The following is a 13,450-nucleotide window of genomic DNA, read 5'->3' as shown; positions in this document are numbered from 1 at the left end:
CTCTCTGGAACACACTCAAAATTGAGGGATATATGTGGTATACTCTGTCTTTATCTGAAATAAGCTCTGAAATTTAAAAAGCATAGAGAACTCTATCAGGAAGATCACAAGTTCCACCCATGGCCTGGCTTCAGCTCTCACTGGATGTTGGTCAGGTGGGAAACAGCCAAATGTCCCTGCCAGCTGGCACATCCATGCTCTGTTGCCATTTGGTTTTCCTGGGACTGTGAAAGGTTGTCAGAGATGGGGACCATATCTTTGATAGCTGTGTGGCATCTGCTATCCAAGGCATCCCAAGTCCTGGGGCATCTTTAAATTGTCTCAGCATCCCTGTGTAGTTCAGTGTTCTCTCTGTTACATAGGAGAGGAGACTGGGACAGAAGCAGATGATGCTGATTGCTGAAGCCACACCACAGCTCTCTGGCAATGCTGCTCTGCTGTTTCCTGCATTGTCTCAGAGGCAAGGTTGTTCTCTCTCCCTTGAGGGTGCCAAAGGGAGCTGCATAGCCCTTATTTTTCAGCTTTTTCTTCCTGTGTTTTGAGAAGAGTGAAATTGTGTGGACCAGTGAAGCAAGTTGGCTTCAGGCATCTTGTCAAATTAACTTTCCTTGTCTGTGCATGTGGGGGCTGTGTGGCAGGAGTCAGCAGGTGCAGAATGCACAGGCACACCGATTGTGTCAGAGGCACTCATGGGAGTAAGAGTTGGCACTGTGAGAAACAGGCTCTATTAAACTTGCATTTCAGTGAAAAGATCAAATGTGCTTACAATTATTGCCATCATGCTAGCTGATAGCAGAATGATCTTTGCTCTGTGTATCATCCAATGTGCAGGAGAGCTGACATTGGCCAGGTCAGAGAGGACCTTTGCAACTGCACACTGCTCTCTGACTCTATACATTTAATGTTGGCACTGATGAGTGATGCTTGGAGACTCCAGCCACAGGTTAGCTGGTGACAGGAGGCCCCAAGGGAAGGGTAGCTGCTGTGAGTAATCAGACAGGCACCTGGTACATACTGAAATATTCAGAAATAGGCAGCAGGAGCTTTCCTGCAGGGTCCAAGGGAATATGTACATGTAACCCAAATGCTAGAATATGAAAAGGGCACTGTTTTCCCCACTAACTCACAAAATAAAATGGCAAAATGGGACTGTTAGGGCCTCTGACATCATATGTCACTCAGCCACAATTGAGTGTCTTGAGCCAAGGAGTTCTATTAGCTGCTGGTGGTGTCTGGGTGTGGGGCTGTGGGAAGTGAGAATAGTAGCTTGTCTTCTCCGTGGGTAACTTGTCCTTCCCTCAGCCTGTCACCTTCAAGCCAGGGCTCAGCAAGGCTGTGTGTGCTAATTTGCAGCAGAAGGGGTGCCTGCTTTACCCTGGTGCTGGGAGAAAGAATATTGCAATTTGAGAGTTGTTTTCCCTCTTATAATGGTAAAGGGATACTGGGTGACACTGACCCAAAGTTGCCAGGCTGTGGTGGTTACATTTGTTGTTGTATTATGAATTAGTTATTCTAATGCATCAACAAATGTAATCTTTTGTTCTGTCCTGCCTCAGAAAAAGGACTTCTCACCTTCCAGTGGTATCCATCTTGGCTCTACTACTTCATAATGTCTTCTACTTCATAGCTTCTGCCTCCTTAGGCCAGCAAAAGTCCTAATAGTGGAAAAGAAGGTCTAATGAAAAGTCTAATGAATACTAGCATTATATACATTAAATTCCCATCACATTCTGTGTAACAGAATATGCTGGTAGCCTCTCATAAACTACCTGCAATAGTTTATGTCTCCACTAATGTGTTCCTGAAGCCAGAAGCCCTTTAAAATTCATTGAGAGCGGGATAATGAGGAGTAAAAACATTCAGGATAAATGTAGGGAGCAGACTTGTCAGTAACCAGTCAGGAGGAAAGCAGACCTAGTTTGTTAGGCATGTTACAGTGTGTAGCTAACAGGGACAGCAGATACATTAATTCCTCTGAATTTCTTGTGGAAATACTGACCCAGAATCCACTTGGAGGGAAGAATAACAATTCCCTTTACAGAATCAGACTACATTGAAATAGCAATGACCCCCATCATAGGGAAAAAACCCAAAAAGTATTACTCATTCTTACCATGACTTGTTGGGCAGAAGTTGATTCACTGGAGCTTGCTCAGTTAGGGAAAATAAATGAGGAATGCTTTGTTGCACTTTTTTCTGCCTCCTGGCCTGATGAAATGAGCTGTCCAAGGACTCTGATTCCCTGTCTGCAGAGAAGGAAGCCTAAAGGGTATTAATGACATGCAGAAGATGAAGGGAGAGTCGTTAGCACTGGGGTGTCTAGGTAACTCTTAAAAGTTAAGATTAAAAGCTTTGATGAAAGTGACCTTCACCCTTCATGTTCCCTCTCTGCTTTTCTCCATGCTTGAAGCTCTAATGATCACTTTTTTCTGCTTTGTCACTGTAGCACTTATTTTGTGAAATATTTCCATAGCTCAGCAGTAATTTGGATCCAGGGTGGTAATATCTGCATGCATTGGGTGGGTGCAAAACAAAGGCTGGTGTAAAGGGTCAGATCTTCCCTTTGTAGGGAACTAGGCACAAGTTTTTAATATTTTAATTAAAACTTGATTATAACTTTAAGAAAGGATAAAATATCATCAAATATTTGAGTATGCCATGCTGTTCTCTTCAAGCAGGGCAGAAATTTGCTGGAGAGCACAAGAAAAGTGTGTTTGGAATGGAAAGAGTATGTACAACCAGGGGCTTGCAATCCTGGGGGCTCTCAGGCAGCAGACTGAAAATTCTGGGCAAGCTCTAGGAGGATGATGTGCATTCATGTCTGGATCAGATGAGAGGACAGGAGGGAATGGAGGTGTGGCATGTGAATAGAAAGAGAAGGAGAAAAGAAACATCCAGCTCTTAAATAAAGAGAGCAGTAAGTGCCAGTAGTGTAGTCAGGCTGAAAGACAAGAGTAAGAAAGAGCCTTTTGCAAAGCAGTTATCTCTAGGTTAGCATTGTTTATTTTTAATTTAAAAATGCAGTAGGCATTTGTAATTGTAACTGGAATTTATGGCCCCATTTGAGACACCAGAGCCTGCTTGATTGATTGACACAGAGAGTAGTTTAGGTGAAAACAATATATCTCTCTTTTAAGATAATTAAAATTTTATTTTGCTTGAAATTGAACTTTTTCTTGTAGTGTTAATGGCATAAATCATGCTGGTGTTCCTTTAGCTTATAGCAAGCAAAAGAGTAAAAGTTTATTTGCCTGCACTGAAGTTATTATTTTAGCTCATTATATTTGCCTGCATTGAAGTAATTATTTTAGCTCATTTTTCATTATAACTTCTCATTCAAATAGAAAAGGAGAAAACAACAGTTTTACCAAATGTAATTCTTGAAGCCCTGAAGTGTTCCTGAAAACATGGGGTACTTATAGCACGTTTCAGAATAGTTTCCTCCTAATTTGCATGGAAAAATCTTTCTCTGATGTCAGCTACAAGTACATACAGATAAAGACACATAAATAGTTGGGTTTTTCATTGTCTTGTGGAAACAGTTCTTAGTCTGGCTGACCCTCTTGGATGAAGTCTAAGACTCAGAATGGAGTCTGGCTCTGTTCAGGGGTGCCAAGCAATAGAGGCAATCGGCAGAAACTTGCACAGGAAGTTCCCCATGAACTTGAGGAAAAGCATTTTTACTGTGCAGATGACTGAGCTCTGGTTACCCAGAGAGGTTGTGGAGTCTCCCCCACTGGAGATATTCAAGAACCCAGATACAATCCTATGCCATTTCTCTAGGAGGACCCTGCTCGAGCAGGGAGGTTGGACCAGATGGCCACTGTGGTCCCTTTTGGTCTGACTCATTCTGAGATTTAGTGACTCTGGGTCCATGCTTTGCAGGTGTCTGAGCTGCCCATAGGTCTGATGTTGAAGTGCTGTACCCTTGTAGGTCTGGGTTGAAAACAAGTGATGGCATCAGGCTCCTATCAACAAAATTAAATGCTTTTTGTCCACTCTTTAGCAGAGCAGTTACCTCACCAGATAGCAGTTACTTCTCCAGATATCCTCGGACCAGAAAAAAGCTGAATGCTTTGATCAGAAAACAACTTTGCATAAGGCTCTGGGAAAAGAGAAAAGTGTTATTAATTTTCATAGTGATTCATTTGTGGGGAAAGTATCATTATTCTATCACAAATTAACTGCCTAAGTACCCAAAGCTCATGTAATATATTGAAAATGTCAGGATATTTTCATCTTTGTGATTTCATTCCCACTGAAAATTTGTTTGGGATGTGTTAAATTAAAAGTAATATATAAACAAGGTGTGAACAGTTCAGTTAAGTGGTAACCTGAGGTTAAAAACACAGTGATCAAATTCAGTGCCTGAAGTTGGCAGGGAGATTGTCTTACCACCTCGGGAAGACTTGAAATTAAACTTGTTTTGAAATGTAGGTGTTAAATCTGTGAAAAAAACTCACTTGAGTATGTAAATGAAGTGGCTTCCCAGAGATGAAGAGAGCATGTGGAGCTCTTAGGCTGCCTTTAGGAGAGAGAGGGGCCGTGCTCCCATCATGTAACCTCTCTGCTGTGCTTCTGTTTTGTAGCATCTGTGTAAAGGAAATCTTCAGGTAAAATCAGGGGTGTGCTCCTGTCTGGCTGCCCTTGGCCACCTGTCAACAACAGGGGTGGGGCTGTGCTGTTGGCTGCTTGAACTAACAGAGACAACAACTTTGGGTTTATTTTTGTTGGGCTTCTGAGACCTTATTAACTTGAAGGGAATTTGTGGAGATACTGAATTTCTGCCCTGTGCTTATGTTCAAATTTTTGTTCTCCCTGGCGTTGCCTTCAAGTAAATACATGGCAAGTAGCCTTAAAAGGAACAAAAATCCCTTCCCTTTTCAGAGTAAGCCAAGAGGAGGATTAGGCTGCGTCCCCTGGTAATTGGATCCTCTGATTGCCTTGGCTTTTGAAGAGGATCGTGTATCTTTGTGTATGTGAGAGATTAAGTGTATGCCTGTGAACTAAAAGCAAGCTCCACTTGGAAAATCCAACAAGTTTTCCTCTATAATAATTTTACTTTTTGTTGTTTACTTTGTGTGCTGACCATGGGACATGTAGCATTCTAGCCAACAAAATGAGGCAGGGGAAGTCCTCCTGCGGCTCTTCCATCTTAGACTCTTCTCAAATGAATGTGGGAGCAGAAAGGAAAGAGGACTGGATGTCAACCTCCTTAAACTGGTTGAAGTGCAATCCAGTTCATCTATGGAGCAAACACCACCTTTCTATCACCACTGGTCAGCAAAAAAAGCACAGCTGCAGTTGGATTGTCAGTATCCAACCACTGTCTTCAAAGCTAGTCTATGTTGTCTCATGGTTTCTAATCTCAGGGTTTGAATTTTGGAAGGTAGCATTGTCTCTACTTCTGTGTTTGTTCATTAATACACATGGTATGTTTGTAACCCATTCTACCAGGGGATAGAGGGCTCCAAAGCACTCATGGTATGTAAGTGTTAAAGCATAAACCACAAAATCTTTCCTTTCTTTTGACAGATTGAAGACATCATTACAAGAATGCAAGATGACAAAACAGGTGGAGTTCCCATCCGCACCGTCAAGAGCTTTCTGTCCAAAATCCCCAGCGTGGTCACCGGTAAGAACCACAGCTGGCAGAGAAGCAAATGTCAGCTGCTAACTGGTAGCTCCAAACAAACATACTAAACCACAAAGAAGAAGGGGCGTAAGGAAAAAATGCCACCCTCTGCTTAATTTTTCTATATGTTTTTCTGTTATAGGCTGAAGTATTGAACAAAGATTCCTTAGTTCTGTTTTAGTAAACAAGCATGCATATTTCTTTGGGGTGAGTTATTAAAAACTGTTCCATAGTTTTTGTGGCTATCAGAATATCACCAGTCAGAGTCATTTCCTATGACAGAGGTAGGATGATCTTAGGTAAGAGGCCTGGCAAGAAAGTTGAAATAGTTTCTTCCTTCATACCCAAGTACTCTTACTGAGCTTTGATCACAGGTAGAGGAATATGAAATAACTTCTATGCATGTGTGCTGCTTTGTTAAAGCTCTGTGTACAGAAGTGTGGATGGTGCAGAAATGGGGAGTACAAAATCATTGCTCTGTGTACTTCCAGAAAGAGTGTCTTCCAATGCAACAAAGACCTCTGCCACCAATAGATGATGAGTTTATTCAGGGTGATGTAAATTGTATGGAGGATGTATAGTTGGGTTTCTGGTACCTGTTTTCACTGACTCATTAGTAGTGTTCCTGAAGGTTGCTGGGGAATATAACCACTTTTCTGATTTGAAAACTCATTCCATAAGCTCAAGTCTGCAGTGCACTGACTGGAAGGTAACTCGGCTAAGAGAGGTTTCTGATATTCTGGCATTCATAGCATTAAAAAGGAAATTGATCTAGTCACTGAGCCACTGTGTATTACTCAAAAGGAAATAGGAGGCATCACAGCATTTTTAAACCATGGTTAGCAGCTCTCTGGCATGATGGAAACTGCTCCCTTGTACTCAGTTCTGGAACAGCAGCTGCAATTGCATTGTCTTGAAGTGACTGGTTTTCACAACACAGTGAAAATAAGTAAGAACAAAACCTCTCTCCAAAGGCCATAAAAAGTCTCATATATGATGAGGGACAAGCTCAGTACAATTCCCTTCAGGTGATTTGAAGGCAGCTCCCTTGTGTCACATGGACAGTTCATGAAGCCTGAGTTTGACAAGTATGGGAAAATAACAGCCCAGTGGAGAGCCTAAAGTTTTCTCCATTTGTTATTTTTTCATTTCAGATGCATAGACCTGCCTATTTGTAGACCAAAACCGAAAGAAATGTATGTATGTTATCAGTGATGGATTGTAATAGATTTATGAAGAGGCAGGAGCACCTACATGTGAAGAGAAGCTGAGGAATACTGGGTTTGTTCAGTCTGGGGAAGGAAAAGCTGAAGGGAATGAGAGGCTACAAAGGCAGGGTCAGAGCCTTTCTTTGGAGTGCATGTTGAAAATACCAAAGGCAATCTACACAAGTTGCAGGGAAAGAAATCCCAACTAGATTTACATATATGAAGAAATTTGTTTATGGTCAGAGCAGGTGAGCATGAGCCCAGTGTCCTGGAGGAGCTGTGGAACCAGTGGTTTGCAGCTGGGCCCAGCTGAACTGAGCAGTCTGACCTAACTGTGCGTTTGACCTTGCTTTGTGTGAAGGTTGGACTAGACAACCTTCAGAGAATCCTTCCAACCTGCATTACTCTCACAGCCAGTGGATACTCAGTTCTAGTGCTTGTCTAATTCCACACAATGTCATGAACACAGGAGAAGAACTTGTATTTTCAAAAACTTTGTACATTCTCTTGGGATGAGCTCAATTCTAGACCATGGCATTCTCACACACTTTTTATTTCTACCTGAAAAATGGAACAGCAATGTTGAGATGTGATTTATTCACATCTCACAGGCTCACAGTGACTGTGATTAACAGGGATTTATTTTTGCTTGACACTTCTATTGTAATTGCTTCTCACAGGAGAAATATCAAATCTTAAAGGAAAAGAAATATTACAGGAGTGCCTTGGTGCTCCAAACAGGCAGCTCTGTTTATAGTACAGCAAAGTGGGTGTTTGATTTAAAGTTTGAATACCAGGGAAAGAACTGCATGTCTCTGTTTTGCTTTCATCTGTCCTGATGCCTTAGGTGTGAATGAGATATTGGGTAACACAAGGAGAAGAACCCGCTGGGAGTTATCAATAATGGTCCTCTCTTGGCAACAGAAATCTGGGAAAAAGGATGAAAAAACATTTTTTGAATGTATGATGAGTGTGTGCAGGGATGTTGTGCCAAAGACACATTTCAATCTGCTCTGGAAGTAGATTTGTGTATCCCCTTCTCAGTCTTTTGGCTCAAAGTAGGTCAGTCAAAGGAGGACACATCACACCATTATCTTCTTGGTTAGGTTTTCACTTTTACAGGCAGCCATAGAGGATGAAAGTGGGATGGGACCAGTCTGTGTGGCACCTGTGTGCATGTGTCAGACATTGTCCAATGTTCAGTTTAGAGTATGGAATATGGAAAAAAAATGCCTGAGGGCAGATTTTGAGCAGTGCTGTGATCCGTGCCCAGAATGAGTTTTCAAGCCAATGCACGTAATGGCAGCTGTTGCAATAAATGGAATTGCACGTTTCTCTTCTAGTGAGAAAAAATTTTCTCACTAAATTCTATTTTCCCAGTCATCAGACTCTTGTAGGAGCATCTCATTATACTAACCAGCAAAAACCTGGCTTTCTCATCTTCTTTCCAATTTTCATCTAATTGTATCTTAAAACTAACTTCATTTTTGGTAGGAGAACCAAACACATGTGCTTTTTTCTCCCACTGCTTCAGACTTGGTCTTATACAACATTGCCAAAACAAGTCAGAAAGAAGGCAGTGCTGCAACAGCACAGCTTTCCAGTAGAAAAAACATCCTTCACACTTCCCAGTTTGCCCCACATCCCCAACCTCATTGCAGATTCTCTGGTTTTGTGTACTGTCTGATCCTGTGTATCAGCCTCTTTGCTATCATGATCCAAGGGAGACATGCAGTCTAAAATCTTTGCACTGGTCTGCCATCCTCCCAGGAGGTTTTGATGGAGCTTCATTCTGATCAATATCCCTGACTTCAAGTGTGGCTGTCCCCACAGCTGCATTTTGAATCGTCCCTCCTCTTCCTAGCAGCATCCCATGGCAAATCCCTTGCTCCTGCCCCTGACCCTCACCCCAGCACTCACTGGTCTTCCTGCTCTGCTCCCAGTGCTGCCTCCTTGCATTTCACTCCTGTCCTGCCATGTCTGTCTTATATAAGCCCTGGACCTCTCTCTGTAGGAAGTGCTAGTTTCACTGAAATGTGCCAGATGGCCTGTTGCTGCTTGAGACTCATGAGCTAAACCAAGTTTGAACTGCTGCGTGTTTCTGTCTGAAGAAGCCAGCATGTGTCTTGGCAAGTGCCCATGGAGTTGTCCCAGAACACATCAGAATGTCACTTACTCAAAGAAAATGCATTTGGCTGGAGTATGGAAATCCCACGGTGTTGTGAAAGAGAGACTTTATTATTGAAAATGTTCCCTGATGATGTAGTTCAAAACAGACAAGTTCTGTTGGAGAACTTTATACATCCATTGAGAAATTAACTCACTTGGGGCCAGTCTGAGGGTGTTTGCTGCCTTTTCCCTTTAGAGGAGCTCAAGCTCATCTCTTATCCAGATACAGCAGCCACACTCACAGGGGAGAAATAAGTTCCTCATGTCCAGAAGTTGAAAAGCCCCTGTTCAGGTGACCTGCACAAAAAGGTAGCTGTGGAGTGGGGAGCAGGCCCAGGACTGGCAATGGTGGCAAGAGCCAGCACCCATCACCTGGCAGAGCCCTAGGAGCAGGCTGCAAGGCTGAGTGCTTTGACCAGAATGTTTGCTTTCTTAATGCTTCTTCTCAGGGGTAGAACTTGCCTTGGTGCCTTACAGAAACTACTGTAATTGAGACCAAAACCTCCACGAGCTGACTACCAATAGATTTGGCTTCCCTGGGCTGTCTGTTCAGGTGCTTGCATCACCTTAACACAGGGCTTTCACTGCAGGACTGACACAGAATCTGATACAGGATTCCCTCAGCTTTTGGGTAGTTCTGGTTTAGATATTTTGTCTTTCTTCTGTAGTTCTGCTTGAAAAAAATAGGACACTTGAAGCATGGTACTGGCTGTTTCAGGCAATTAATAGATGTAGTCCCAAATCTAAGCCAAGTTCTATCTTCTGCTAAGCATGAATTACTTTATTTAGTTAAAACAAGCAAACAAAAAGCCACTAAGAGACAAACAAAAAAACCAACAACAACCACCACCAGAATTTAAATCAATATCCAAACTAATACTGGGTGTTTGCAGGTTTATGAAGGGTATAAAGAACATGCTTATGGGTTAGAATTGACATATGTTTATATGTGCATACTGAATAATTTTGATGGTTTTCCACATTTCTAAAGAGAAGATGCTGTACAGTAAATTCAACAGTTTAACAATTGCTTGGTGGAAACTGGCTTGCCAAATAATGGCTGGGCATACAAATCCATTTGTTTCTCATAAAAAAAAAAAAATCAATTGTTCTGAGCAAATTGCATTTAAACTAATTCAAGTCAAGACTGGACTTCTTCATAACAACTTACATTTCCTTCTTTTATGCATCTCTTCAAATTGCACCCAGTGGAAATGTAATCCCTCCATCCCTCAATCAGAAGTCTGGTATTTCAAAGCTGCCCTGAATCACACAGCATTAGACATGTCAGCAATTACATGAGTAGCGCATGTCTTGCAATTATTTTTTTCCTGTAGCTTTCTCTTAAGCTCTTTACTTGCATGCCAGGAGACAAATTAACCCAGTTAAGGAGTCAAACTCTTATGCTGTCTTCATCCTCATCTCCCTCCCTTTTTCTCCTTAACTGCATCCAGCTTCCTACCTTTCAAATGGTGAGAAGAACGAGGGAGGAGATGAAAATCAGCTCCCTGAAGTGTAGCAGTTTTGTGCCTGTTGTAAAGATGCAAAGCAACACCTTGTGAAGCAAAAGCTTAAGGGATTTGATTTCAGAGGACAAGGGGGATAGCAGATTAATCACATAGGACGCGATCATCAAAGAAATGAGAAAGTAATCAGAAGTAACATTTTAAACAGTGGATATTCAGCATTTCTCTGTGCCTCTGCATATGTGTACATCTAAATGCTTGTAAATAGTGCCCAAGTTTTGTTAAAAATAAGCCTAAGAGTGGTAAGAGTTGCTAGAAATAACCAAGGACAGGTTTGTGCATTTGTAGGTGCTGTGCAGAGTGAGGACTGCTGGTGTTTGTGCATCACTGCCCTCTGCTGCAGCCAAGCTACAGTTCAGCTCACACCATGCAGCTTCCTCACACTGCTGTGTCTGGACTGTGCTTTCCCAGCTCAAGGGGAGGGTGTATGGTGTTTTGTGTCCTGCTCATTCCATAGCAGTAGTTCTGTGGCATAAACCCAGCCCAAATACTGGGGTACGTGTGACTTGACAGCTACTCTGGGATTAGAGAGGAAGGATGGTTTTCACAGCTGGCTGTTGATGCAACTTTCATGTGTGTTATTCATAATTCTCCATCCTCCCCAGGACTGCTCATCTCCAAAAAAGTGTGCTTGTACATCACATGAAGCTTATATATCCCATAAAAATGCGTGCATGCGCCTGGGATAAATCCTAAATGATTAAATAAAATTAACCATCACTTAAAATAAACAAAATTGGACACTCTTTCATAACTATGTTGTTTCATATGACAGCACTTGAAAGTAGTTGCACCTGAGATGAAAAAACCCTGGAGGAAGTGCACATCACAGCAGGAGGTGTATCAAAATTTGGCTTAAGCTGCTGAAGCACTTACAAAACCCATGCTGAGGCTTCAGTATTGTTTCAGTTAATAAAAATGTTTCTTAAATGCCAAATCCCAGAATATTATGAGTAGTTTAACTTCTGTGCATTAGAAATGTGAAAGTCCTTCCTGGTCCTGCTTGTCTTTGCTGTACTTGAACCTCTGCATCTGTCAAGTGAAGCTATGATAAATCAGAAACTTAAATAATTATTCTGCATGGATAGTCCTGTGGCCAAGGAAACTACAATGAAAAATCACCCAAATCATCAAATTATCCAGCTTTATCTTTCTGCTGTGACTTGTCTGCTTTTTCTGGACATCAGCAACAATGTCAGAAGGGAAAGTAAACCCAAGACAACCTTCCAGCCATGAGGGCAGAAATTGGGACACAAAATTGCAGTTTTGCTTATTGTCATACATGATTATAAGAATTGCTGGACTGGAAAGCAACAAATGAGAGCTATGAGCCTGAAACAAGGCAGATTTAGTAAAAATTGTTTAGTATTTTTTCTACTAAAATTTGCTTTTAGGCCTTTTCAGTCTTTCAGTTGAGAGTAAAAGCTGGAATCGAGACTGATTGCATGACAAATTACCAGTTGAATTCCAGTGTTTAGATGAATTGGTAATTCAGCTACAATAACAAAAAATATTAGATATTAAGAAAGGCCCTGTTGCTGACTGCAGTTTTATTCTGAAATGCAGCATTTAGCTGATGGAATATTGTGGCTAATGAATAAAGCATTAAAAAGAAAAGTCAACAATATTTCAATGCCTGTAGAAATACTTAGGGATGAATCATTAATGCTTTTCTGCATTCATCTCATCTTCAAAAGCACAGCTTTAATACAGAAGGTTGTTTCCAGATCTGAATGACACAGCAGAAGAGCAGAGATTAATTATGAGAACTGTGTGGCTTTGTTTTTTGGATGGGATCGTTGAGCAGGCTGCACTCAAGCTGCAATGCTTCAGCTCTCCTGTCTTCACTTCATAGCAGCCTGGGAGTTGTGTGGTGAAGGATCTACCAACACAGTCTTGTTTTTTCACACCTCTTGCTTTGTTCCTGCCCTTCCTCCAGCATTGCTGTGGGCTGCAAACCATCAGATTCACACCAGAGCAGCTTTGCTCCTGCTGTGCCTGAGAATCCACTTCCCCCTGAGGAACATGTGGGGATCTGACCCTTCAACAAGCCACTTTTACTTTTGAGGTAGTGTAAAAGCACAATGATAGTCAATAGCAACATGAAGGCACAGATTTTTGACTCTAGATTGACAGCCTTACTTTGAATCTATTGCTTTAATCCAATGCCATTCCAACCATTAGAAAAATAACCAACTCATATTATTGGGTAAATACATCTACTTCTTTATTCCATGCATAGATTCTCTGCATTGTTATCTAGCATTCTTTAGCTTTTTAAAATCAACATCATTTTTAGGGTATTAGTTATTGGCCAGATTCTAACTTGCATTTTAATTAAAGCGTATTTTGCAAAAAAACCAAGAGTTTCTTCAAGAATTTAAATTTCCTGACTTTAATCAGTGTGTTGTGTTAAAGAAATGCAGAAGTTAGCTTCAATAATTGCAAATCCAAGCTCATAAATATTTTTTACATGTTAGGCTTGATAGGTCAGTGTTGTATGTTTGATGCACCTCAGTTACAACATATCAGTTACTATTAATGTAACTCTTGGGGGTGAGGTGAAGAGGAAGGGCTGTCTTTGCTTTTTTGCTTTAAATAGTAAAAATTGCATATACCATGAGTTTATTTTCTACCATAAATAGCCAGCAATCACTGTTGCTGGAAGCTGTGCTGGGCAGTGGGAGTACATCTTCACAAGAGGCTGTAGGTGTAGGGGGTTGGCATAGTTCTAGATTGGACAAACTGTAGAGCCTGGTTCCTCAATGGATATCCTCAATGGTCGATGAATACCTTGTTTTATTCTGCCTCTTCCAACAGAAATACACAGCTCTTTGGTATCTTATATGTTTTCACCTGAAAGTGCCATAGATTTGGTTTTAGAACCTTCTATAAGAAAAGCAAAGAGGACA

At 41.4% G+C, this 13,450-nt stretch overlaps 1 protein-coding gene across 4 annotated transcripts in view; it reads left to right on the top strand.

Annotated features, from left to right (window-relative positions):
- Nucleotides 1-13,450, top strand: part of RGS6 (regulator of G protein signaling 6) — a 261,346-nt gene that overhangs the window by 151,048 nt on the left and 96,848 nt on the right. For all 4 annotated transcript variants that reach the window (XM_079309854.1, XM_079309855.1, XM_079309853.1 and 1 more), the window contains exon 3: nucleotides 5,536-5,635. In XM_079309854.1, coding sequence (XP_079165980.1) covers nucleotides 5,536-5,635 — 100 coding nt within the window. The remainder of the gene's footprint in view (nucleotides 1-5,535; nucleotides 5,636-13,450) is intronic.

The sequence above is a fragment of the Erithacus rubecula genome, assembly GCF_903797595.1.
Source record: "Erithacus rubecula genome assembly, chromosome: 6".
Lineage (NCBI taxonomy): Eukaryota > Metazoa > Chordata > Aves > Passeriformes > Muscicapidae > Erithacus > Erithacus rubecula.
This window is presented reverse-complemented; position numbering and strand designations above follow the sequence as displayed.